The 26,068-nt window shown below is 43.0% G+C and overlaps 1 protein-coding gene across 1 annotated transcript in view; it reads left to right on the top strand.

Annotated features, from left to right (window-relative positions):
• LOC309383751 (pregnancy zone protein-like) overlaps nt 1–25,693 on the top strand; it is an 87,820-nt gene extending 62,127 nt beyond the window's left edge. Inside the window, exons 25-36 of the mRNA XM_081936591.1 lie at nt 902–983; nt 1,512–1,668; nt 3,801–3,875; nt 8,150–8,315; nt 11,589–11,815; nt 12,428–12,640; nt 17,216–17,343; nt 17,639–17,729; nt 20,379–20,447; nt 22,324–22,426; nt 24,826–24,867; nt 25,457–25,693. Coding sequence (XP_081792717.1) covers nt 902–983; nt 1,512–1,668; nt 3,801–3,875; nt 8,150–8,315; nt 11,589–11,815; nt 12,428–12,640; nt 17,216–17,343; nt 17,639–17,729; nt 20,379–20,447; nt 22,324–22,426; nt 24,826–24,867; nt 25,457–25,485 — 1,382 coding nt within the window. The 3' untranslated portion in view covers nt 25,486–25,693. The remainder of the gene's footprint in view (nt 1–901; nt 984–1,511; nt 1,669–3,800; nt 3,876–8,149; nt 8,316–11,588; nt 11,816–12,427; nt 12,641–17,215; nt 17,344–17,638; nt 17,730–20,378; nt 20,448–22,323; nt 22,427–24,825; nt 24,868–25,456) is intronic.
• The last annotated feature ends 375 nt before the right edge of the window (nt 25,694–26,068 follow it).

The following is a 26,068-nucleotide window of genomic DNA, read 5'->3' as shown; positions in this document are numbered from 1 at the left end:
CTTCAGGGAAGGGAGCACTGCGGCTTGTGCTCACTCCTCAGCTGTGAGCCTGTCCCCCTTTCTGTCGTACCCTCCTCCTGGATCCCATTCCCACCCCATCAGCCCTCATGTTGGAGTGGTTGGCATTGGCCATGGCTGGGTTGGGCCAGTGTCTCGGGGTGGAGAGCAGGTCACGTGACCACGTTGGCAGGAAGCTTCAGGAGAGGGGTCGAAGGGCTCCAGAGCCACCCACCCTAGGGAGGTAGGACCCAGAAAAATGGCCTTCTGGTGGGACCCAGAAGGGCCTTCTCCATGGTCTCTCTCTCTCTCTCTGCAACATCATTGCCCCAGAGATTAGAACGGCCCCCACTCTAATACTCGTCAAGAAGTTGCTGAAGATCTGGTTCTGCCAGCAGGCCTTGGGAACCCAGAGCAGGATTGAGCCCATTAAACGGCTGGTGTGATCTGTTGTCGCTGGGACGAGGGGTGCTTTTATTATATCATATTAATTTATTTGATTCATTTTTATTAATTTTATAGTTTTAAATGAAATTTTATATTCTGTTAAAGACACCATGAGTCACCATGGGTGAATAGGCAGCAATATAAATTCAATGAATAAATGAATAAAAATTATAAACGAACAAACAAAATGTGTAAAAATTAGGAACATTGGACATTAAGCACCTAGTTGCCAAAGGCCGGTGTCCAAGGGATCATAAAGGGAACCTTTGAAAGAGGTTAGCGAAGCCAACTGAATAATATTCCCAAATGTGATTTGGAGATTCAAAGCCAGTTTGGCTTCAATTCCTAAGTCGAACTGACTTTTGGAAATGAATCACAACTTGAAGGAAATATTTCACTTGGGTGTAGAAACGCAGAGGCTGCTCCGCTGACATCTAATTTTCCTCTTTTACTTCAGGTTATGAGAGGCAACTGAACTACAAGCATCCCGATGGTTCTTACAGCGCTTTTGGAAAAGGTTCAGAGGAAGGGAACACTTGGTAAGATTTCTTTGTTCTTAAGGCTGTGTTTATCAAACTTTCTACAATGATGGATTAACCAAATCAACATTCAGAAAATTCAGGAGCCATAAAGAGAATATTTGTAGCTCAGGGTTGACATGATGGATCCTTGGGGCTCTCTGAGCTTATTTTTCTTGCAGATGTTTTATTACCCTGACAAGGTAACATCATCAGTACTAGCAAGGTGTGCTGTTTTGCTGTCAGTTTATATTCTGGTATCTTGCCTGTCTGTGTGGGTGGGAGTGGTCTTAGAGAATGAAGAGAAACACGGTAACCATACCAAGTGGTGGCATACTCAGGAATAGTTAAAAAAATGAAGATAACTGTGCAACGACCACATTGCTGGTGAAAAAGGGGGCTTTGATTGCCCTGTTATAGTTGCCTTCCTAACTTTCTTGATACCTTCCTTCAATGGGTTCTTCAATCCCAAGATGGCCGAAAATTGTAGGATCTTGGGAACTGGAAAAAGAAAAATGAGGTTCTCCTGTGCTCTGGGCTGTCTTTCAGGCTGACGGCTTTCGTGCTGAAATCTTTTGCTCAGGCGAGATCCATAATCTTTGTGGAAGACAAGCACATCAACGACGCTCAGAATTCGCTAACACTGAGGCAGGAGAATACTGGATGTTTTCGGAGCACTGGGTCTCTTTTTAACAATGCCCTCAAGGTACAAGAAGTGGGTGGGAGAAAAGGGAGACAAGTCTTTGGAAATGAGAGTTGGGTGTCAGGTTTCCAAAAGACAGTGACGTGTGGTGAGGTTTATGGCTGGTGAGGCTGGTGACGTCATCAAATGATCATAATGAAGGGAGGACTGTGACAACTTTGATCTCTGCAAGCGTGCAAGCAAAATACCCCAGGATCACGGTGGCAGGGACAGCAACTCCTTCCGCTGTGCTGCGGAGAAGAGCCACGCTGTGCTCCTCAGCGCTAGCCTCAGATCAGCGCAAACCATGGCCCCCTTCATGTTAGCTCAAGAAAGAGGGGAATGGGACCGTGTGTGCAGGAGGCTCCTCAGTGCTAACCTCAGATCAGTGCTAGCCGCGGTCCCCTTCATGTTGGCTCAGGAAGGAGGTGAATGGAACCGCATGTGCAGGGAAAGGGGAGCGCGGCTCGCGCTGATCTGAGGCTAGCGCTGAGGAGCACAGTGTGGCTCTTCTCAGCAGCGCAGCGGAAGGAGTTGCTGTCCCCGCCACCGCGATCCTGGGGTATTTTGCTTGCAGGCGCAAGAAAGAGATGAAAGAGAAAAGGGGAGAATTGTTTTTCTTTTTTTCTTTTCAAGATGAGAGCAGTGAGGCTCTGACTCCCCTGCTTCCCCTGACTGTACGTCACTGCCAAAAGATGTCCTAATTGATTCATGAGCCTTGAGTCAAGTTTCAAAAGAAAACCAGTAATTTATTAGGAGCACTTTGGCAATACCTTTTTTTGTAGTCAGATCGGAGCCTCATTTGAATTATACCTGAACTTTACCCCTATTCCTTCCCTCTTTTCATTCTGTATCATAAATCACATTCTCCAATGAGGTGCACTTCCATAAAACTGCTGCAGTAATCTGAGATCCGACTCTAGCCGAAGGTTTGCGTGGAATGTGCTACCCCCCTATCCTCAACATGGAAACTTTATGAGTTGACATTGGGTATATTGGGAATACTTGACTTGCAACCACAATTGGACTGAAATTTTGGACCTTAAATGATGTAATCATTTAAGCAAGCCATCACATGATCAACCTGATTTTACAACCATTTTTACTGTATTTGTTAAACAAATTACTATAGTTGTTAAGTGAATCTGGTTTCCCCGATTCACTTTTTTTGTCTGGAATTGGCCAGGAAGGTTGCATATTGTGATCACACAAGACTTCGCAACTGTTGTAAATGCAGTTGCCAAGTACTCAAATTGTGTTCATGGGATTGTGAGGTGAGGCGGTGGGGTGAGTGATGTGACTCGGAATTTTGAGGATGCACTGAAAGCCGGTTTCTCCAAGGCTGTTGCAACTTTGGACCATCATTAAGTGAATGAGTTCAAGAAGGAATGTGAACTGAAGATACAGAATGAGTTGGTTAGAGAATGATTGGGAATTACTCTGGATTTCTAATATGGAAGAAAATATGGACTGTCTTTCTGTTTATAAACTAGGATATTATTGACAAAACAGAAAGACTTGTGAATATTCAGTAGTCAGGATTTAATGTTTTACACAAAAAATGGACAGAGGTGTGCAGCATCCATGTGCATTAGCTATGCACTTTGGGATGAGAACCCTTCAAATGGTGCCGGAGTATGAATGGATTGCCAGAAAAATTACAGACTACAGGAACCATTTGCGCTTCAGTTTGAGATGCAGACAGGACACTCATCCTCAACAGCCTGTGCCTGTCTTGAACAGGGAAGGGACACAGGGCAGAAAACTTCCTGCAGCCAAGAAAACTCCACACACATTTACACTACTCAGGTGACCTGAGGACACAGAGAAACCTCCTAGTGGCCTCAATGACTCACTAAAAGAATTCAAATGACCAACTGTCTGCAAGGAATGTAAATCCTTCCATTCTCCACCATCCAGTCAGAGCCGAAGAAGCTTCTTGGATGAGAAGTGAGATGTCTTCAAAAGAAAAGACAAGAAAGTCCAGTTGCCTATTGAAAAAAGCACCATTGGGATTTCTCTATTGCTCAGTTCCCAAGACACCATGATTTCTTGTGAGGGAGATACCATATAGATTTGGAAAGATTGGAGGGGTGCTAGAAGATGGTGGAAGTTCTTTGCATAATAGGTACAGCTGATCTCTCTCTCTCCTGCAGGGGGGAGTTGATGACCTGATTACTCTTTCAACTTACATCACCATTGCGTTTCTGGAAGTGCCACTACCTCCTACCGTAAGTATGCAAAGTGCAACCACGATTTCAGTAAACTAGCAGTGAGGAAATCCATGTTCAAGTTCCCACTTGGTCATGGAGTTCACAATCATTTAGGCTACTGAAATAGACCATATCTGACCAGCTTCATGGCACATGCAAAGCTATGTCATAGTCTGGTGAAGCCAAAATGTAACCGTATAAGCTGAATAAGCCCAATTATGTCTTCCTTATCCCTCCTCTTCTCCAATCAATTCTGTCCTTTTCTCCCTCCAATCAATTAAGAGGCACGGTGGCTCAGTGGCTTAATCTCAGAGGGGGTCTCATTTCCGGTGGTTTGAGCTGAAGCCCTCTGTTGCAGGATGAGCTCCTGTAACTTGCCTTAGCTTCTGTCCACCTAACAATTCAAAAGCATGTTTTATACAACTAAATAGATAGGCACTACTTTGGTGAGAAGATAAACTGGTGCTCTGTGCAGGCAATCAGATTCCTGATGGCTTTGAACCTTTTCGGTTGTGGTGCCTATTTGCGAGGCAGCTCCGGGACTTAGGTGATGCTGCAGGCAGAACCTCTCGTCTTTCTCTTTGGTGTAAAGCCAGCTCAACCTCCTGTGGTGCACCTTGGGAAGCGTGCAAGTGTGTCCTATGACAGGGCTGGTACTTTGGCAAGCCAAATTACGACTTTGCAATAGCATTGTAGTCTCCTGGCTACTGTAACAACCCTCTACGCTAATAACAATCCAATCAATTCTGCCCTAACCTGCTTCTTCATATTTGGATCCTAATGGCCAGCTCTGACTCTTGGCGGTTCATTCCACCAAAGTAATTCTTCTTTAGCAAGATTTATTGATAGGAGAGGTAAAGGATTATGACAACATCAGCATCTTTCACTTTAGGACCATTTTGTCTTTCAATACAATGCAATACAATAGCAGAATTGGAAGGGACCTTGGAGGTCTTCTAGTCCAACCCCCTGCCTAGGCAGGAAACCCTATACCATTTCAGACAAATAGCTATCCAACATCTTCTTAAAGACTTCCAGTGTTGGGGCGTTCACAACTTCTGGAGGCAAGCTATTCTACTGATTAATTGTTCTAATTGTCAGGAAATTTCTCCTCAGTTCTAAGTGCTTCTCTCCTTGATTAGTTTCCACCCATTGCTTCTTGTTCTACACTCAGTTGCCTTGGAGAATAGTTTGACTCCCTCTTCTTTGTGGCAACCCCTGAGATATTGGAACACTGCTATCATATCTCCACTAGTCCTTCTTTTCTTTAAACTAGACATACCCAGTTCCTGCAACCGTTCTTCATATGTTTTAGTCTCCAGTCCCCTAATTAACTTTGTTGCTCTTCTCTGCACTCTTTCTAGAGTCTCCACATCTATTCTACATCGTGGTGACCAAAACTGAATGCAGTATTCCAAGTGTGGTTGGAATAAGTGCCTTACCAAGGCATTATAAAGTGGTATTAACATGTCACGTGATCTTGATTCTATCCCTCTGTTGATGCAGCCTAGAACTGTGTTGGCTTTTTTGGCAGCTGCTGCACACTGCCGGCTCATATTTAAATTGTTGTCCACTAGGACTCCAAGATCCCCCTCACAGTCACTACTATTGAGTAAGGTACCACCTATATTGTATCTGTGCATTTCATTTTTCTTGCCTAAATGTAGAACCTTACTCTTTTCACCATTGAATTTCATTTTATTAGATAGTGCCCTGTTGTGGCCCAGCCGGTGCCGCTTTCATCAGACTCCGAGAGTGATACTCCATACGAGTCAGCTCCAGAGGAGATGGGCGATCCTGGACAGGATTCGGAGGCTGAGCAGGAATCCGAGAGTCTGGTCGGCCACCAGGTGGCGCCAGAGGCATGGAGCAGCGGAGAGGACAGTGACTCAGGACTTAGTAGGGCGTTTCTAGATGCTCGTTTCCGGCGCGCCCACAAACGCAAGGAGCGTGGGCGTAATTATAGGCAGTAAAGAGCTCTCAGGTGCTGTTTGGGAGACGCCCTTTTTAGGTTATAAAAGGGTTGACTCTGGAGAGGCTCTGTGTAGCAATCAACAAAGGACTTCAGCCAGCAACTCTAGTCTGGGATCCTGGCCAGCTGGATAGCGGCTTTTGTGTGTTCTATCTCTGTGAGTTCTGTCTTGGTGGCTTGCTGCCACAAAACCTCTTGTCTGTTGGTGTAATAAACCTTGTTCCCTTCTACTGTTCTGGAGTGTGTGTGCTGTGTGGGCAACGGAGGAAGGGGGGGTCAGAACAGTGCCCAATGTTCAAGTTTGTCAAGATCCTTCTGTATCTTAAGCCTATTTTCTGGAGTGTTGGCTATTCCTGCCAGCTTGGTGTCATCTGCAAATTTGATGAGTTCCCCATTTATTCCCTCATCCAAATCATCGATGAAGATGTTGAAGAGTACTGGGCCTAAAACGGAGCCTTGGAGTACTCCACTGCATACTTCCCTCCATGAAGATGCAGTTCCATTGAGGACTACACGTTGAGTGCGGTTGGTCAGCCAGTTACGAATCCATCTGGTGGTGATGCTGCCGAACCCACATTCTTCTACTTTATCTAGTAGTAGGTTATGGTCTACCTTATCAAAAGCCTTACTGAAGTCCAAGTAAACTATATCGACGGCATTCCTCCGGTCCGCTAATTTTGTCACTTAGTCAAAGAATGCAATAAGATTAGTCTGGCATGATCTGTTTTTGACAAACCCATGTTGGCTTTTGGCTATTACTTTGTTTGCTTCTAGGTGTTCACTAATTCGTTGCTTGATTATTTTTTCAAGAATCTTTCCTGGTATTGAGGTTAGGCTGATAGGTCTGTAGTTTCCTGGATCTAATTTTTTCCCTTTTTTGAAGATGGGAACCACATCAGCTCTTTTCCAGTCCTCTGGTAGTTCCCCGGTGTTCCAGGATCTCTGAAAGATATAATTCAGTGGTTCTGAGATCTCGTCTGCTAGTTCCTTCAGAACCCTGGGGTGTAATCCATCCGGTCCTGGTGATTTGAACTCGTCTAGGGTAGACGGGTGCTCACTTACCATTTTCTTCCCTATTTCAACTTGTGTTCCTAATCTGATTTTTGTGGTGCTGCTTTTGATAGGTTGGATTGTTTTATCCCTTTGTGTAAAGACAGATACAAAAAATGAGTTAAATAGTTCTGCTTTCTCCCTGTTGCTTGTCACTTTCTTGTCACTTTCTCCCAGCAATGGACCAATTGTTTCCTTAACTTTTTTCTTGTTTTTAACTTTTTTCTTGTCTTTCGACACATTAGGATGAAGACTTTTTGACTTTTTTTCCTAAGGGCTTTTGTGTAAACTGGAAAGGAAGTGCTTCTTTTTGCAGATTATGGAGGAGTCTGCAGATGGTTGTTTACAAAACCATCTCCTGAATCCTTACATTATCAGTCCTGATTTGTCCCTGGTGCTCCTTTTCATGCTTGATCCACCAGCACTCCCATCTTGGACCTTCGCTAGTGAGGAACTGCTAAACCTTGTTCCCAAAACACAGGATCATGTAGGAATAGTAAGTAGCTGGGATTGGCTCAGGCAACAGAAACAAGGAGATGAGCAGCCCAAGAGTTGAAGTTTCTGTACTCTTCATTCAACCTGAACTTCTGGGTTCTGTCTGCTCCTTGGAGGAAGAAAATAACAAATGGCTTGCATCAATTAGACCATCAGCTTGCTGTTGGTGTATTGTTGTGAAGACTGTTTAAGTGAACAACTTAAATGAATAATAAAGCCAACTTCATCCCAGGGCTTTGCTGAGATCCTGAGTTTCTTCACAATCTCTTCAGGAACCTTCCTCCTGACCAACTTAGATTACAAACCAACTGGTGGGAGGACAATACCTCCTCTTTCTCCCTTCTCCATTTCAAGTGTCAAGGGAGGTACAAAGTTCTGGCTCTTGCACTTTTAGTGATCTCAATCACTGCTATTTGATGCTGTTGTTGTGTGTCTTTGATGTTGTCGCTCTGCCTCATATTCTCTTTTTCTATATGCTTTGTATGGCATAGAATCCCAAGACATTCTCTCTAGGTGAGTAGACCACTTAATTTGCTGTTTTTGCATGTAGTTTAAGACTGGATGCATTCTAATTCTTTCTTTTATGATCTCATTTTTTTATTTTATCCCTTCTGGTCACTCCAGCAGCTTTCTTCAAACATTTCATTTCCAAGTGGTGATTTTCTTTAGTTTCTGCTTTATTGCAAATGACCACGACACTGGTAATAGAAGGTGGAGATGAATATGCTTTCTATACTGCTATATTGACTTCCATTAAGCGTCTTCTCCTCTGCAGCATTCTGTGGTGCGAAATGCTTTCGTTTGCCTGGAGAATGCGTCTGAAGCAAAAGAGATCTACATTTATCTCCGGGCTCTGCTGGCATACGCTTTTGCTTTGGCTGGGAAAGAGGAGAAGAGGCAAGAAATGCTGGACTCCCTTCTAAAAGTAGCTGTGAAAGACGGTGAGAAATGAGCTCTTTGTTATGAAAATCGGGTACCCATTGAAGAAATTGGAGATGTGCAACAAACCTTACTGGCATGCAAAGAATAATGCTCATTGGACCCTCAGTCAAGAAAAGTGTCTATAGTCCCAAGTATCAAAGTTCCAAGTAATAGACCCAAAGCAATCAAAACCTTGAGGCCTAGAGTTTCCTCAAAGTATGAATTTGTTAGGAATGCCATATTGGCACAGTTGGTGAAAACCAGACTCTGATGGACCCAAAGTTTTCCCCACTCAACTCAAAACCCAAAATTTCCCCAGGTCACGTGCTCATCACATGGTCCAAACAGGTCGCAGTCCCAACTCTGCCTGGCTTTTGTCCAAGCCCCTCCAATACCTAGTAGGAACGTCCTTAGCTCCCATGGGAAAGAATGCTATTTTGCCTACACAGCCACCCCCCCCCAGTTATCTCTATCTCCCCCCTCACATTCCCACAGCTCCAACCGGCCTCACTGTGGCAGCCCTGAAGATGCTTCCAAAATTGCTGTGTTTTTTTAATATAGGATTATTTATTTATTTATTTATTTATTTATTTATTTATTTATTTATTTATTTATTTATTTATTTATTTATTTATTTATTTATTTATTTATTTATTTATTTATTTATTTATTTATTTATTTATTTATTTATTTATTTATTTATTTATTTATTTATTTATTTATTTATTTATTTATTTATTTATTTATTTATTTATTTATTTATTTATTTATTTATTTATTTATTTATTTATTTATTTATTTATTTATTTATTTATTTATTTATTTATTTATTTATTTATTTATTTATTTATTTATTTATTTATTTATTTATTTATTTATTTATTTATTTATTTATTTATTTATTTATTTATTTATTTATTTATTTATTTATTTATTTATTTATTTATTACATGTATTTGCTGCCCATCTCAGTAAAGAAAGAGTGGAGGCATACACTGAGGCCATGAATAATAAATTAACGACCACTGGAAGGAAATAAGTGGGCAGATGAGCCGGAGAAGATATGCCTTCTGGCCATCTTGGAATGAATCGGGTCTCTCGCATTAGTATCATTTTAGCCAGGGGTGGGTTCCTGCCAGGTCTAACCTCTTCTATAGAAGAGGTTCCACAAATCTACGGTGCCATTTAGAACCGGTTCCAGCTCCTCCCCCACCCACCCCCGCACATCATCAAGATGAAGAGCGAGAGGAGTTGAAGTCCACAAGTCTCAAAGCTGTCAAGTTTGAACACCCCTGAGGTTTGTTTTTTTCCAAAGGGTTAGGGGTGCAAGGGTCTTGTAACTTGACAGTTTTAAGACTTGCACGCTTCAATGCCAGAGTTCCTTTGCCAACATTTTGGTTGCTAAGCAACAGCGTTGCTAAGTGAGCTTCGCCACATTTTATAAGTTGGCCACGCCCACCCAGTCACATGGCTGGCAAGCCACTCCCACCCAGTCACATGGCCACGCGCCACTCCCACCCAGTCACATGGCCAGCAAGCCACTCCCACAAAGCAGGCCACACCTACAGAAGAGGTTCTAAAAGTTTTTGAAACCCACCACTGATTTTAGCACTCAATATCTTATAGCCCTTTATCATGATGGCCCCAAGTGTTTTTCATACATACATACATACATATTTATTTATTTATTTACTTATCATAAATATTTATTTAGTAAATGTACTTGCTGCCCACCTCATTATATAAGGATGGAAGCATACACTGATTCCACGAAGAATTAACTAATGAACATTGGAAGGCAATCAGAGGTCAGGTCCCTGCAGGAATGCTGCCATTCCAAAGAAGAGGAGGGATCCTAATGGGAGTGAATGATTTCGCTTTTGCTGTAACTGCATGGGAATTAGAGAGGGGGACTGGAGTGCCAGGATGGACTCCCTCCCAGGCGGTTCCCGCCTGTTACCTGTTATCCTACCTCAGAGTTCTCAAAATATCTCTGCGGCATCCTATTGGCTACCGGTGGACATGGAGCATTGGGATGGGGCATTTGGGTGGGGTTTGAAGAGGAAAATTAGCCTAATGCTTCTCGCATGAATTTCAGACTCCGCCTGACTTCTCTGCAATCGCTTTCTCTCAGTAAAAGTTGCTTTTGAAATGCCAATTTTTCAAGAGTCATGCTTTTCTGATAAGATAGCTGAGGCAGGTCTTTATATCAATGGGCAGATAAGCTGGAGATGATATGCCTTCTGGCCATCATGGAATGGATCCTGTCCCATTAGCATCGTACTAACACTCTGTTAATGATTTTATTGGCCCTTATCATGATGGTAATGGGGTGATTTATTGGCTTGGAGTTCATTGAAATCTCTCTGCTGGTTAGTCCTCGACTTATGGCTGTAATTGAGCTCAGAATCAGGAGTATAATTCTTTGCAGTTATAAGTCGAGGCATCAGGTGGCTGGATTTAAAGTTACAGTCATTTTGTTATGACAGTCATTAAGTAAACGTGGTGGTCTTTAGGAGACTTCATTTTCTAGTTTTTCACTAGAAACTGAAAGTAACACTGCTAGTACCTGGCCAAAGCAGTCACACTCCCATGACTGCAGAATGCGGCAAACAGTCATAAAGGTGAGTCGGTTGCCAGGCACCCAAAATGTGATCACACGACCATGGAAGTGTGCGTGGTTACAGGTAGTCTTCAACTTACAACACTTCGCTTAGTCCTCAACTTACAACAGTTTGCCTTGACTTGCAACACTTCGCTTCGTTCGGAGTTATATTGGCACTGAAAAAAAGGGACATGACTATTTTTCACCCTTACGACCGTTGTAGCTTCCCCATAGTCATGACGGATGTAGTGTCCCGGGGTCCTGTGGTTCCCTTTAGCACCCTTCTGACCAGCAAAGTCAATGGGGAAACCAGATTCACTTAACAACCGTGTTAGTAATGTAACAGCTGCAGTGATTCACTTAACAACTGTGGCAAGGAAAGTCATAAAATGAAGGAAACCTCACTTAACAAATTTTTCACTTAGCATCATACATTTTGGGCTCAGTTGTGGTCATAATTTGAATATTTTAAGTCAAAAAACGGGTCATAAGTAGCTCTGGAGAGATCTGTCATAATTTTGAACAATTGCTAAGTAATCATTGAGGAGTACTTGTAATGTGCTTCTCCTTTTCCCCAATTGCATAGGGGTTGATACCATGACCAAATGTTTTTTGTACAGATACCAGATATATCTCTGGTAGTCCTTGGACTGTGTGTGTAATCCAAACTTAACTTCTTTCTTTGAAGAGGAGGGCTCTATCCACTGGGAGAGGCCTGGGAAGCAAAAGCAGAGATCTGATTTCCCGTTCTACTTGCGTGCTCCATCCTTTGAAGTAGAGACGACCTCCTACGTGCTCCTTGCTTTCCTGACCAAAAAACCGTCCCCGTCTCAAGAAGAATTAACGACAGCAACTGCCATTGTCAAATGGTTGATCAAACAACAGAATTCCAATGGAGGATACTCCTCTACACAGGTATGTTTGCTCCTCACAAATTCTGAGATGATGTAGGAAGGAGCAACTGGAAACGAATCTGATATGATATGCCATGGGATGGCCTCCAGATGTGCTGGAGTCTCAGTTCCCAGGATTTCCAGCTGAGATGTGTCATTCAAGAGAGATAACTTCCTAACAATGAGGGCAATTAACCAGTGGAACAGCTTCCCTTCAGAAATCGTGGGTGCTCCATCACTGAAGGATTTTAAGAAGAGACTGGACAGTCATTTGCCTAAAATGGTATAGGTTCTCCTGCTTGAGCAGGAGGATGGACTAGAAAACCTCCGAGGTCCCTTCCAGCTCCTATTTTGTTCTGTTCCATCCCATTCCATTCCATTGTTTTTTTCAAGAGGCAATTGGATTCTCTGTTTTCTCTTTGAGGATGTTTCAGTTCTCTTGCAAGAAGCTTCTTCAGCTATGGCTGGATGGTGGGAAAGAACTGAGGAAGCTTCTTGGATGAGACGCAAAATATTTTCAAAGAAAAACCAGAAAGCCCAGTTGCCTCTTGAAAAAGCACCTTTGGGACAACCATGACCTGGATGACTGGGAATCTCCATAGACACTCCGTTCCAATTTTGATTTCTCTTTCAGGATACGGTGGTGGCTCTCCAGGCTCTGTCCCAATACAGGACACTTACTTATTCCAAGGACGGCATTGATGCCAGAGTGACCTTGAGTTCAGGAGATGCTGTCCTGACAGAATTCCATGTGGACAGGCACAACTCTCTGCTGCTCCAGTGCCATGATCTGCCCCAAGTGCCAGGGAACTACAAGGCTGAGGTGACCGGTTGCGTCTTTATGCAGGTGAGTGCCCTGGTGAGAGAAGGGACCAGTGCCGCTGCCTAGCGATGATCTATTTTGGGCTCCCAATGGACTTATGGGAATGCAAGTTGAGAAGAAAAGACATGAAGAAGACATGAAGTTAAATAAGGGATGGAGGACATCTTTGAGAACATAAGAGCAGCCAGGCCATTTAAGCCCAGCATTTTGCTTCTCATGGTGACCACCCATGACAAGCAGGAGACAGAACTCATAATTCTCCCACAACTTGACACGTGGGGACCTGCTGTCCTGATTTTGGAAATAACACGGAACACTGAGAGACCTGTCTTCTGTGGCTCCATCTAATGCTGCTTTAGAAGCCATGTAGGTCTTGAAGGAATACATTCCCTATGTCAGTTATGAAAGATAAAGAGACCTGGGAAGGGAGGGAGAAAAGCACTGGGGAAGAAAAATGGTGAGAGACTGGTGCTTTAGAGAAGCCATCATCTGACAAGGTTGGAATGGTTTATACCAGCCAAGCAAGACCCCTGCATCTAGGGTCTTTGGGGAGTTGCTAGCAACTAAATTGTACACATGAATGAAGCACTGCTCCCAGGAGATTTCCTTTTCCTATTTGGAGTACTGCAATGCGCTCTACATGGGGCTGCCCTTGAAGACCATTTGGAAGCTACAATTGGTCCAGAATACTGCAGTGTATGCAGTGATGGGTGCTCTTAAATTTACCCATTTAATATCTCTGTTGTGCAAGCTTCACTTGCTCTCAACTCTTTCTGGGGGCAATTTAAGATGTTGTTTGTTCGTTTGTTTCTATTTCGTACTTGTTAACTGCCCCTCTCCTCGGAGAAGGGCTCTGGGCAATGTGCAATTTAATTTTGTTGCCAGAAAAGGAACAAAAGCAATCAGCACCCAGGTGAGCATAGATGAACTCCAAGATTAATATCAGACCAACAATCAAGAATGAAACAATATCCCAGTCAAGGAATTGCCAGAAAGGTTAATAGTAAACAGTCCAATCAAAGAACTACCAAGTCCACTCTGACAGGGCAAGCCATTGGAATATAAACTGAGAGAAAACCCAACTCTTTACTAGCACTGATGATGTTACCTAATTTGGGGAATGAAACATCTGCAAGAAAACAACCAAGCTCAGAGAGCACCAAGGAGCACCCCTCAGTACGATTTAATCAACAAAATTGCTGTATTTTTCAGAGTATAAGGAGTATACCATGTTTCCCCGAAAATAAGACAGGGTCTTATTTTCTTTTGACCCCCCAAATTTTGCTTGGGCCTTATTATCGGGGATGGGGGGGTTTATTGGTTTGGGGTTGCCGGGTGGGTGCTCTCTTGCGAGCAGGCGTCCGAAGAGCCGGGCACAGCCTCAGGGGCGAGTGGCTGTGTTGTGCTGTCACAGCAGTGCCAAAGCTGCCATGAGGTGACCACGCTCATGAGCAGCTGCCCGGAAACTCCCCTTTCTAGCCGGGCAGAGCGCCACTCACCGACCCAGTAATATCCCAAAGGCGCTAAGCCCTGTGGCACTCTGCCCGGCTGGAAAGAGAGGTTGTGCGAGCACTTGTTCTACCTCCAGTTCACGTGCCTCCCAGCCTCACCATGCCCAGCTCTCCCTGCAGGGCTGGGCCAGGGCGCTGCCGCTGCTGTGGCCCCACTGCCACTGCAGCCCTGCTGCTGCTGCCGCCATGGCCCCGCTGCCGCCGTCGCCATGGCCCCACTGCCGCCGCCGCCATGGCCCCGCTGCCGCCGCGGCCATGCTCCAAGCATAACTGGCTTCCAAACTCTGGAGATCCGCTGCCGAGTCTTCTGGCAGGGGGCGCTCTGGGACTATGCTCTATGGTTGTGGGCTGGCTGTGGCAAGACTCTCCGTCCCACCAGAGTCTTCCAACAGCCCCCCCAAAACAAGCAAAAACCAGCCCATTTTTCACAAAAGTACTCCCCCCAAATGGCATGTATAGCCTTTAGTGTCAGGGGAAAATATTTCACCCTGAACTAGATGAGGTCTTAGATCACGGCTATTCCAAACAGGCATACCTTCAAGGTGCGAAAAATAAAATAAAATCCCGGAAACATATTCTAATGAGAAACAAAACTTTTAATACAAAAATAAGAAATAGAAAATAAAACAAATCTATCTAATTGTTACATTTTGGCAAGAGCAGTTTGTCTACCAGCTTCCTGGCAGACGGACAAAGATCAAAAGGGAAGAAGTCTCTGGAATGTGTGATGTAATAAACATGGTAAGCATGTGCAATAAATTATTGTCAGATAAGGCTTATGACCTGCGCAGTAATTCATCAGTAATTATTCAGTTCAGTTCTACTAGCAAACATTTAACGCAGTGACATTTAGGAGACTTGTAGAGTGCTCCTGGGAGCTGGGGGGGGGGACGACAAAATTGAGCAAAAACTGGCCTGTTTTTCGCTCATTTCTGCCCTCCCCACCCCCCAGGAGAACTCTGAAAGCCTCTTAAAGGCTCTGCATGGCCATTTTGGTGAAGGGGGCGGGGTTTTTGGAGGCAAAAAAATGCTGTATTCAGTGTATAAGATGCACCCAGATTTTCAGCCTCTTTTTTTAGGGAAAATGGTGCGTCTTATAATCTGAAAAATGCGGTAACCATTAAAATCAGAATAATTTAGGATTTAAAATGTTAAAATCATAGAACAACATTATAAACATTTCAAAAGATGAAAAGTTTTATTACCTTTAAAGCCCTATACATCACAGATTATCTTAGGGACATTTCCCTAAGGACATCTACTTGTCGTATTGGATCAGACAAAGTGAGCATGTTCCTAGTTCCTTTCCTTAAACTTTGTCAATTTATGGGATGTAGGAAGTGTGCCTGTTCTGTGTCAGTCCCTGCCCAATGGGGCACTCTTCTCCATGAAGTTTGGCAGGCCTCTGCCCTCATAGCCTTAAGAAAAGATTTTTGAACACCTAGCTTTCCCCCAAATATTGAGATAAGATGAGGTGGACAAAAGGATTAACGATCAGCTAGAAATTTAGCTTTGGTGCTAGGTTTGTAATGTTTATGGTTTTAATAGACATCTATGTATTATGCTGTTTTATTATTGATGTTTTAATTGGGGTTCGCCACCAGGAGGCACCTGAGGCATGGAGCAGTGGGGAGGATCAAAGGCAGTTTGTCCCTGATGCTAGATTGAGAAGGGCTTAGAAACAGAAGCAGCAACTCCGTAGGCAGACTCACAGAAGATGATTAAGCACAGGTGGTTGTGGATTGGCCGCTCCCAAGAGAGATTATAGGTGAGGCGTTGGGAGGGGACATTTGCAGGAAACAACCGTTCAAATTAGTAGTTAAGAAAATTTATCTGTGTATTCTAGTCGTGTCTGTTCGTTTGGACTATCTGCATTGCTTCATTTGAATTATCTGGGTTGTTGCAGAGCTATTCTATTGAACGTGAGTTGCCTGGGCCCTCAGCCAAAGGATTCATTAGCTCAGTAATTAAACAGTGGCAAACAGCCAAGCCTGTGTTCTGGTTTATTCACAGGCATGGGGTGGGGGTCAGAACAGTCAGCTATAGAAATATTCAAATAAATGCATAACTCATAACTCATATAAAGTAATACAAAGCAAAAAAAAATAAGAAAAGAAATCAAAGAGAAAACTAAATGTGCAAGAAAGAAAGAAGTAAAAGAAAAATAGAAGAAAAAATAGAAAGGAGTAGTTTCTGAATTTCTTTACAGCAGTTATAAGTAAAACCATAAATGTACCTCTTACTCCACGGTTACAACATAACTCTCTTCTATTTATAATCTATCATGTCTAATCATCAAACCATAGATTATATTCATTTTTTTCCTATTTCATTTATAAAATAATAAAAGAGGGATACAAATAAAGAGACATGATGGCTCAGTGGTTAAAGATGTTGTGCTTGTCAGAGGGAAAGCTGATGGCCTGGGTTCAAGAACTGAGCACTGCATGATAGGATAAGTTCCTGTTCTTGCTTCAGATCCTGCCAACCTAGCAGTTCGAAAGCATGCAAAAGCAAGTAGATAAATAGGTACCATTCAGCATTCTGTGTGCTTTGGTGTATAGTTATGCTGGCCACATGACCATGGATATGTCTTTGGACAATGCTGACTTTCTCGGAAAAGGAAATGAATACCACCTAGAGTTGAACACAACTGGAAAGGAGATATCTTTAGCTTTACATTTACAAATAAATAATAAATTAAATAAAAAGTCCATCAGGGGTTTCCAGTCAGCAATAGACATAGATATTTGTCTTTTCTCTGATCAGATGTCAATTTGGCCATATCAGTGAATTCCGTCCTCTTCACCAACCATTCCTCCATTATGTGGGGAGTGCTGAATCTTTCCATCTTTGCGCATACAGTAATTTCACTGCAGTTACGATGTACAACAATAAAGTTCCATGACTTCTCCTCCGACTGTTGGTCCAAAGAAAAGCCTCTGGTCTCAATTGTATATTAATCTTTAAATCCTATTAATCAGTGTGTCTATTTAAATCCAGATTTTTCTCACTTTTACATATGCCACTTGTTTTAAACCTCCACGGGAGTGTTGAACGTCCCCAAATGATGGTCTTTCTGTTCCAGACTGCCTTGAAATACAACGTCCCTTTAAAGCAAGAAGAGGCACCATTTAGGGTGGAGGTGGATACTGTTCCCGAGACTTGCACAGGAGACAAAGCTCACGTCACTTTTGACATTGCCATGAATGTCAGGTAATCTCTTTCTTGGATCGGTGCTGAGCCTTCCTTCCTTGAACAGATACAGGCCCTTCTCCTCCAGGGATGGACCATGTCTGAGGGTCCGAAGGCTGCTACTAACCTCCCCTGCTTCCTGAAAGGCAAGAGTTCCGCACTCCAGAAGCTCCATTTAATGGCAACATTGGATGGAGGCCCTGAGGGCACGGCCAAGCTTTTATGAACCCATAGGCAGCATTTTGCCTTAAGCTGTCTACTGTATTCCTTGCTTTAAAATGAGTCACACGTCTTCTCTCCTTTCTTGGTTTCTCAGTTACACTGGCCAACGTCTGGTTTCCAATATGGCAATTGTCCAGATTAAGATGCTGTCCGGATACATCCCGGTGAAATCCAGTGTAAAGAAGGTATTTTTTTTTCCAGGTTCCTTTTTCTGATAAACCTTAAGTGCTGTATTTCTCCATGCAGGTAATTCTCAACCTACAACAGTAATCAATCCTGGAATTATGGTTGCAGGTTGTGCTGTTCACTAAGTGGGTCAACATTTGACTGCACCTAATTTTGTGATCTTTCTTCTTCCTTTTTAAAAATATATTATTGTTTTATCATAAAAAGTAAGGTGCAAAACAGAAACGCAAACAAAGCAAAACAAAAGCATACATTCAACACTAACAACAAAATAGTGTACAAAAAAAGGAGAAAAAAGTCATCAAATAAATCGAACATTTAACGTGTAGAATCCACCCTAGCTGATACTGAAAAAAAAGAAAAAGTAGAAGCAGTAAATTCTCCCCTTTTACACGTCTCTGTGTGTGTATGCATATGTAGAAATATGTATCTTTTAACAAACTTTTTTCTGCTGAGCATTAAGTGCATTATTATCTGCAATTTGGGTTTTTGGGTGGAAATCGGAAGTAAATACTGGTTTCTGGTAAAAAAAACCATTGTAAATCATAGTCACATGACTGTAGGATGCTCCAAAGAGTCAGAAAGGCAGGTGGGTGCCAAGCACCAAAAATGTGATCACATGACCATAGGTCAGCGATGGTGAACCTTTTTTGGCTCACGTGCCATAAGTGGGGGGAGCGCATGGGGGGTCATGTGCGGGCGTGCCACACCCATAATGCAATGAGTGAACCCCCAGTGCGCATGAGCACACTACAGCATCCCCCCCATTTTTACATGCTTTTTTCGCTCTCCCCAGGCTCCAGAGGCTTTATAGGAGCCTGGGGAGGGTGAAAACACCCTCCCCCGCCCCCAGGGACGCCCTCTGGAGGCATCAGGGAAACGATCCTCCGAGCAAACAGGAAGTGACTTCTGGTTTGCTCAGAGGTTGTTTTGAGTGCTCCGAAGGCTTCAGGAACCATCCGGAGGCTTCCCTGACACCTTCGGAGCACTCAAACGATCCTCCGAGCAAACAGGAAGTGACTTCCGGTTTGCTCGGAGGGTCATTTTGAATGCTCCGAAGGTGTCAGGGAAGCTCATGAAGCCTCCGGGTGGGGTGGGGGGGCGGGGAAGGCTCTTTTCGCCCTCCCCAGGCTCCTATAAAGCCTTTGGAGCCCGGAGAGGCCCTGACAAATGGCTCCTTGTGTCACCTGTGGCACGCGTGCCATAGGTTCGCCATCACTGCCATAGGTGGAGGGCAACCAGATGGAGTGGCCCTGGGGAGGTCTGTCATAAGCTTGAATGGATCTAAGTGCCAGCGCCTACTGTAATAACATTGCCAAAAAGGTATTAAGACTTGTTAACCTAATTTTGCATAGCTTCTTCTCTGATAATATTATATTGCTAACCAGGACATACAAAACATTTGCTAGACCAATTCTTGAATACAGCTCATCTGTCTGGAACCCACATTGCATATCGGACATTAATACAATCGAGCGAGTCCAGAGACACTTCACGAGAAGAGTCCTCCACTCGCGACAGAATACCTTATGCCACCAGACTTGAAATGTTGTGCTTAGACAACTTAGAACTAGGCCGCCTTCAGTCTGACCTAAGTGTAGTACATAAAATTATCCGCTACAATGTCCTACCTGTCAATGACTACTTCAACCACATGAATACATGAGCACACAATTGATACAAACTTAAGGTAAATCGCTCCAAACTTGACTGCAGAAAATATGACTTCTGCAACAGAGTGGTCAATGCCTGAAATTCACTACCTGACTCTATAGTTTCTTCCCCAAACCCCCAAAGCTTTCACCTTAGATTGTCTATTGTTGACCTCACTCCATTCCTAAGAGGTCTGTAAGGGGCATGCATAAGCGCACCAACGTGCCTACCGTCCCTGTCCTAATGTTTCTTTTTATTCGTGTCCATTTCATGTATCCAAAATCATGTTTATACATATTTATGTTGTCTAATACATGCTTGACAAAATAAATAATAAATAAATAAACTACCCATAATAGGAAATGGGGATTAAGAATGCTAAAACAGATTTGTTGAATGTTGATATTTTGTCCAATGAAAATAGCAGTTGCCATTCTTTCTCCTGATATGAAATATTGCACCTATTTCCAACTTTGTGGTGGATTCTTTACTGAACAGGGGTTTAAAACCTGGTGATTTACAAGATCACTTAAGTGTTTTTTCTGGTGAGACTGGTCTAGCAGGGCAACCTGGTCTACCCAAATATGGGGTGGATGCATACTGCTTCCACTTTTGCCTTTCGGCCCCAATCCAGGAGCCTTTGCAGCTAGTCGCTTTCGCGATAAACTGTTTTTGTGTTGAATTTATATTTACCGACAAAGAAACAAGGGGAGACTAGTACAGATCTATTTCAAGCTATTTAGCTCTCATCAGCTAGCCATTCCCTTCCGGGAACCCTAACCCCTAACCCGGGTTTGAATCCCAGAAGGGTATGGCTAGCTGATAAGAGCTAAATAGCTTGAGATAGATCTATACTAGTCTCATTTTATGTCTTTGTCAGTAAATATAAATTCAGTACAACACTTCTAACTGTTTCTATGGCCACCTAGTCCAAGAGTATGACTATGAAAGCTACTAAAGCTCTTTCCGTTTTTCAAATGTTTCCATCCCTGAAGCTGGAAAAGCAAAATCAGATCAAGAAGACTGAAGTGACCATCAATCATGTCCTGCTGTACTTGGATGAGGTGAGTAAGGATAAGGAGCAGAGTCCAAATAGGGGACAAGATCTCAATGGGATAAAATCCAGGGCAGGACCTTGTCCTTTCTCCTTGTCCTTATTTTTCTGGGAAGCAAGTAGTTACAAGCTTATTATGGGCTGAGTTTTTTTCAAATGGCTGACACAATGTGCCACACTCTCTACTTCTGGTCAATGACACTCTCTACACAAGAACCTACACTCTGGAACAGGTATATTTTCAAATGTCACTGTTTCACAACTTTGGTAACTTCAACTTTGATGTATGGACTTCAAACCCCAGAAATCCTCAGCCAGTAAGCTTGAGAAACCCTCTTCTATGTGAACAAACAACATCTCTCTCATATGTCATGATGCTGCTTAGTTCCACTACACCAGAATACTGTATTTCTACTGGAATTCTCCAGCTATTAAATAATAGACAGTATCTTCTTGGCCTAAGGCCACTGGAGACTAAAACATATGAAGAACGGTTGCAGGAACTGGGTATGTTTAGCTTAAGAGAAAGAAGGACTAGGGGAGACATGATAGCAGTGTTTCAATATCTCAGGGGTTGCCACAAAGAAGAGGGAGTCAAACTGTTTTCCAAGGCACCTGAGGGTAGAACAAGAAGCAACCGGTGGAAACTAATCAAGGAGAGAAGCAACTTAGAACTGAGGAGAAATTTCCTGACAGTTAGAACAATTAATCAGTGGAACAGCTTGCCTCCAGAAGTTGTGAATGCCCCAACACTGGAAGTCTTTAAGAAGATGTTGGATAGCCATTTGCCTGAAATGGTATAGGGTTTCCTGCCTAGGCAGGGGGTTGGACTAGAAGACCTCCAAGGTCCCTTCCAACTCTACTATTGTATTAAGGATGCTCAAATGGCTTTCATTTGTGTTCCTGCAGTGAGCAAGGGGTGGGCTGAGTGACCTCAAAGACCTCTTCTAGCTTCAGAATTTTTTTTACCTTCAGTCTGTTCAGGGAGAACAAGAGACCCCACAGCTATAGGGCACAAATTAAAAGCAAGATTGAAGGCTTTAGGTTGGACTACAAGAGCCATCCTTTCCCTGCTGCTAGCATATTTTAGGCCTTTGCCTTTCAGCCTAAGGATAATGAAAGAGCTTGGAAGTCTCCATAGTTAAGAGATTACTGGAGCCAATCTTTTTCCTTAGTGACTTCTGTTGTATTTCTATAGAGTTGTAATTATTATTATTTTAAATATAGCACAACTTCGCCTCCTCTTTTATTATGTCTGTTTCTTTTCCATGGGCATTGTCCTTAAGTAGTGCTTGATTTCTCACTCCTATGGTAGACATGGTCAAAATACATCTAGGCTTTTCTGAGATCCCTGCTAGCGTGATGTCTCCAATGGAAGGAAATGTATGTCGTTCAGGGTTCTAAAGATGGATGTAGCTCATGACAAGCTACCATATGTAACTCCGACCAAGCTAAATCCAAAAGCGCTACAGGATTCCTGGAAGTTTAACATTCAGACAAATCAGCCTTCAACAGACACAGAAATGAAGCCCATTTACACATCATTCAGAAAAGACAATAGAAAGCTAAAAAGGAAACAAAATGACCAGAAGACATCCTCTCCAGTAGCCTACACCTAGATAAGCAGAGACTAATACCAGACAAACAATCAAGCAGAAAACAATCAAGTAAAAAAACTATCAAGGAGAAAAACCCCCACCAACACAGGCAGAGCAAGCTACTGGGTATAAACAGGTGACAAATTCCACATCACTAGCACTGATGATGACACCAAGTCAGCTACAACGCAAACAACCAAGCTCAGAGAACAAAAAGGGGTCTACAATGTGTCGCCTGCAGAAGCTCTCTGTCTGGCTTGTGATCTCATAGTCAACTTTTCTCTGCAGGTACGTGACACAATCCAGACATTCTCTTTTACAGTGGAGCAGGAGACACCCGTCCGGGGCCTGAAGCCTGCCTTGGTGAAAGTCTACGATTACTATGAAACTGGTGAGAAGGGACTGAATGGTGGTACTCCAATCAGCTTGTTTAACTAATTATTCTTCAACACGTCGTTGCTCGGCATTTTTTCTTCCTTTTCCATTGGGAGATTTAGGGCTCAAAAAGGGGGAAAATTAACAACTTTCAGTTTGGCTGAAGGTGGGCATGTATTTGGTCTTACAGCAGGGATCCCCAACCCCCTGGCAGGGGCCCATTACCAGGCTATGGCCTATTCAGAACTGGGCTGCATAAACAGTGGGCTGGCACATGTCCACGTGTGCGCAGCTCAACTTAAATAAGTGACAGCCCGGTGGAGGTGCACATGCACACGCAGCTTAACTCACACAAGTTAAGCTATGTATGCGCATGTCCACTGCACAACCCTCTCCCCCACTGCAAAGGTTGAGGACTGCTGCCTTAAAACACTGCTTGGTGGGAAAAATCCAACAGATCCTTGGGGAGACTTTAGGATTTTAAACCAGACAGATAAATTTCCTCTTGCACAGCATTTGAAACTGCGGGTAAAATTAAAGGGCAACCACCCTCCCCAGTCTGATTTGCATTTTGTGATTTATTCAGTTGTTTAAAAACAACTTTGTGTTTCACAATCCAGCTGGCATTTCCAGGCATCATGATTATGTCCAAACCAATAAGGGATGGGATAGGATAGGATAGAATAGAATAGAATAGAATGGAATGGAGTGGAGTGGAGTGGAGTGGAGTGAATGGAGTGGAATACAGTGGAGCGAATAGAATAGAATAAGAATAGGAATAGGAATAGGAATGGAGTGGAGTGGAGGGAATTGAATGGAATACAGTGGAGTGAATAGAATAGGAATAGGAATGGAGTGGAGTGGAGTGAATGGAGTGGAATACAGTGGAGTGAATAGAATAGAATAGAATAAGAATAGGAATAGGAATAGGAATAGGAATAGGAATGGAGTGGAGTGGAGTGGAGTGAGTGGAATGGAATACAGTGGAGTGAATCGAATAGGAATAGGAATGGAGTGGAGTGGAGTGAATGGAGTGGAATACAGTGGAGTGAATAGAATAGAATAGAATAGAATAGGAATAGGAATAGGAATGGAGTGGAGTGGAGTGGAGTGGAGTGAGTGGAATGGAATACAGTGGAGTGAATAGAATAGGAATAGGAATGGAGTGGAGTGGAGTGAATGGAGTGGAATACAGTGGAGTGAATAGAATAGAATAGAATAGGAATAGGAATAGGAATAGGAATGGAGTGGAGTGGAGTGGAGTGAGTGGAATGGAATACAGTGGAGTGAATAGAATAGGAATAGGAATGGAGTGGAGTGGAGTGAATGGAGTGGAATACAGTGGAGTGAATAGAATAGAATAGAATAGAATAGGAATAGGAATAGGGATAGGAATGGAGTGGAGTGGAGTGAATGGAGTGGAATACAGTGGAGTGAATAGAATAGAATAGAATAGGAATAGGAATAGGAATGGAGTGGAGTGGAGTGGAGTGGAGTGAGTGGAATGGAATACAGTGGAGTGAATAGAATAGGAATAGGAATGGAGTGGAGTGGAGTGAATGGAGTGGAATACAGTGGAGTGAATAGAATAGAATAGGAATAGGAATAGGAATAGGAATGGAGTGGAGTGGAGTGGAGTGAGTGGAATGGAATACAGTGGAGTGAATAGAATAGGAATAGGAATGGAGTGGAGTGGAGTGAATGGAGTGGAATACAGTGGAGTGAATAGAATAGAATAGAATAGAATAGGAATAGGAATAGGGATAGGAATGGAGTGGAGTGGAGTGGAGTGAGTGGAATGGAATACAGTGGAGTGAATAGAATAGGAATAGGAATAAGAATGGAGTGGAGTGGAGGGAATGGAATGGAGCGAAAAGGAGCAGAGCAGAGCTGAACAGAACAGGAGCTGGAAGAAACCATAATAATCTTCTAGGCTCCCCCCTTGCTGAAGCAGGAGAATCTATACCATTTCAAATAAGTGGCTGTCTAGTCTCTTCTTAAAAACCTCCAGCGATGATTTCGGAAGGCAAGAGTTGTTTTATGCCACCAGGTTGTTGGCTGGGAAGTGGGACCCTAGAGTGGCCGAGTGGAACAGAGCTTCTCTATGCAATTCATCTCTCCCTTGGAAGTTTTTTTTTTTTTAAATTGCATCTCTGGGAATGTTTTGGAGAGAAGCACCTGGAAGTGGGGGATCAAAAAATCAAGATGGCAGTTGCGACTCAGACACCTCCCTGCAGTCTGCAACTGCATTGCTGGGTGGATCGTTGACCGAGATTTAACAACACACTCGGTATGAAGCTGTACTTTGTACCCCTTTGTACTCCTGGAGCAAAGTCCCTATCATGAATCATACGATGGAGATAAAAGTCTAGGAGAGACATCTCAGCCCTGACAAATGTTCCTTTTTTGTTTCAGATGAATTTGCTACAGCCGAGTACACTGCCCCCTGCAGTACAGGTAAAGCATGAGTTGTCATTGGCTCAAATGTTTTGAGGTACATGTACTCCTCGATTTATGACCATAATTGAATCCAAAACCCTTCGTTTGGTGACTGTTCAAAGTTACAACGGAAAACAGTGACTTATGATCGTTTTTCACCCTTATGACTACTGCGGCATCCCCAGGGTCACATGATTAAAATCCAGACACTTGGCAACTGGCTCATAGTTATGACGGTTGCAGTATCCTGGGGTCACAACCTTCTGATGTGCAAAATCAACGGGGAACCCAGATTCACTTTACAAGCACATTAGTGGCTTAACAACTGCAGTGATTCATGTAACAACTGTGGCAAGAAAGTTAAAACTAACTTAGCTCACTTAGCAACAGAAATTTTGGGCTCAATTGTGGTCGTACAACAAGGACCACCTATAGTTGCTTCCTTTGCTTCTCTGTATGACAATTTGTCCATTTGGTTTGTGTATGGGCAAAATGGGGAAGGGGAGATTTCATTTGAACATTCGGCCTCATGCCCACTTAAACTTTGTTTTTTACCAGTTGATCTGAACCTTGCTTAACTTATTTTCGAACTTTTCCTCCATGACAGATGATATCAAGGAAGTCTATAAAGCATAAGGATTCAGGCCATCTTTTCTGGAAAAGCACATGTTCGGAAAGAATGAATTTCCTGGAAACTAAGGAGGAACATGATTTTATATACGAACATATTTTAAGTGCTCAATACTGAACTGTTTTCAATATTTTGACTTTTTGAGCTGTAAGCCACGCAGAGTCATTGACGGAAATGGGTGGCTATAGAAACTGAATAAATAAATAATTGTTTTCAGAATCAAGATATCTCCTTTGTTTTTCTTCTCATACCTGGGCACCTTATTCATTAAGCCCCAAAAGAGAATTAAATGTGTGTTTCCACCAGTCCTGGCAGCAATCCAAATGGCAGGCTGCAGTGCTGAAGACTTCATCTTTTTAATTTTGGGGTGGGGTAGGGTAGGGAACAGGCAGATCTTTTCTTAGGTAAAAATAAAAGTGTAGTTTAATTTCAATTGGGTGTCTTAAATACTTCTATATCTTACAAATGCTGGACAGCTTTTTCCCAGTGGGTATTCTACAATTCTTTGCTATGTGTATGATAGTTTTTTTTTTAAAATGTCCATAATTTAAGAAAAAGACGTGTCAGCCCATCCAATTAAACCAGACC

Source organism: Natrix helvetica (assembly GCF_964273705.1).
Source record: "Natrix helvetica genome assembly, chromosome: 1".
Taxonomy (NCBI): domain Eukaryota; kingdom Metazoa; phylum Chordata; class Lepidosauria; order Squamata; family Natricidae; genus Natrix; species Natrix helvetica.
This window is presented reverse-complemented; position numbering and strand designations above follow the sequence as displayed.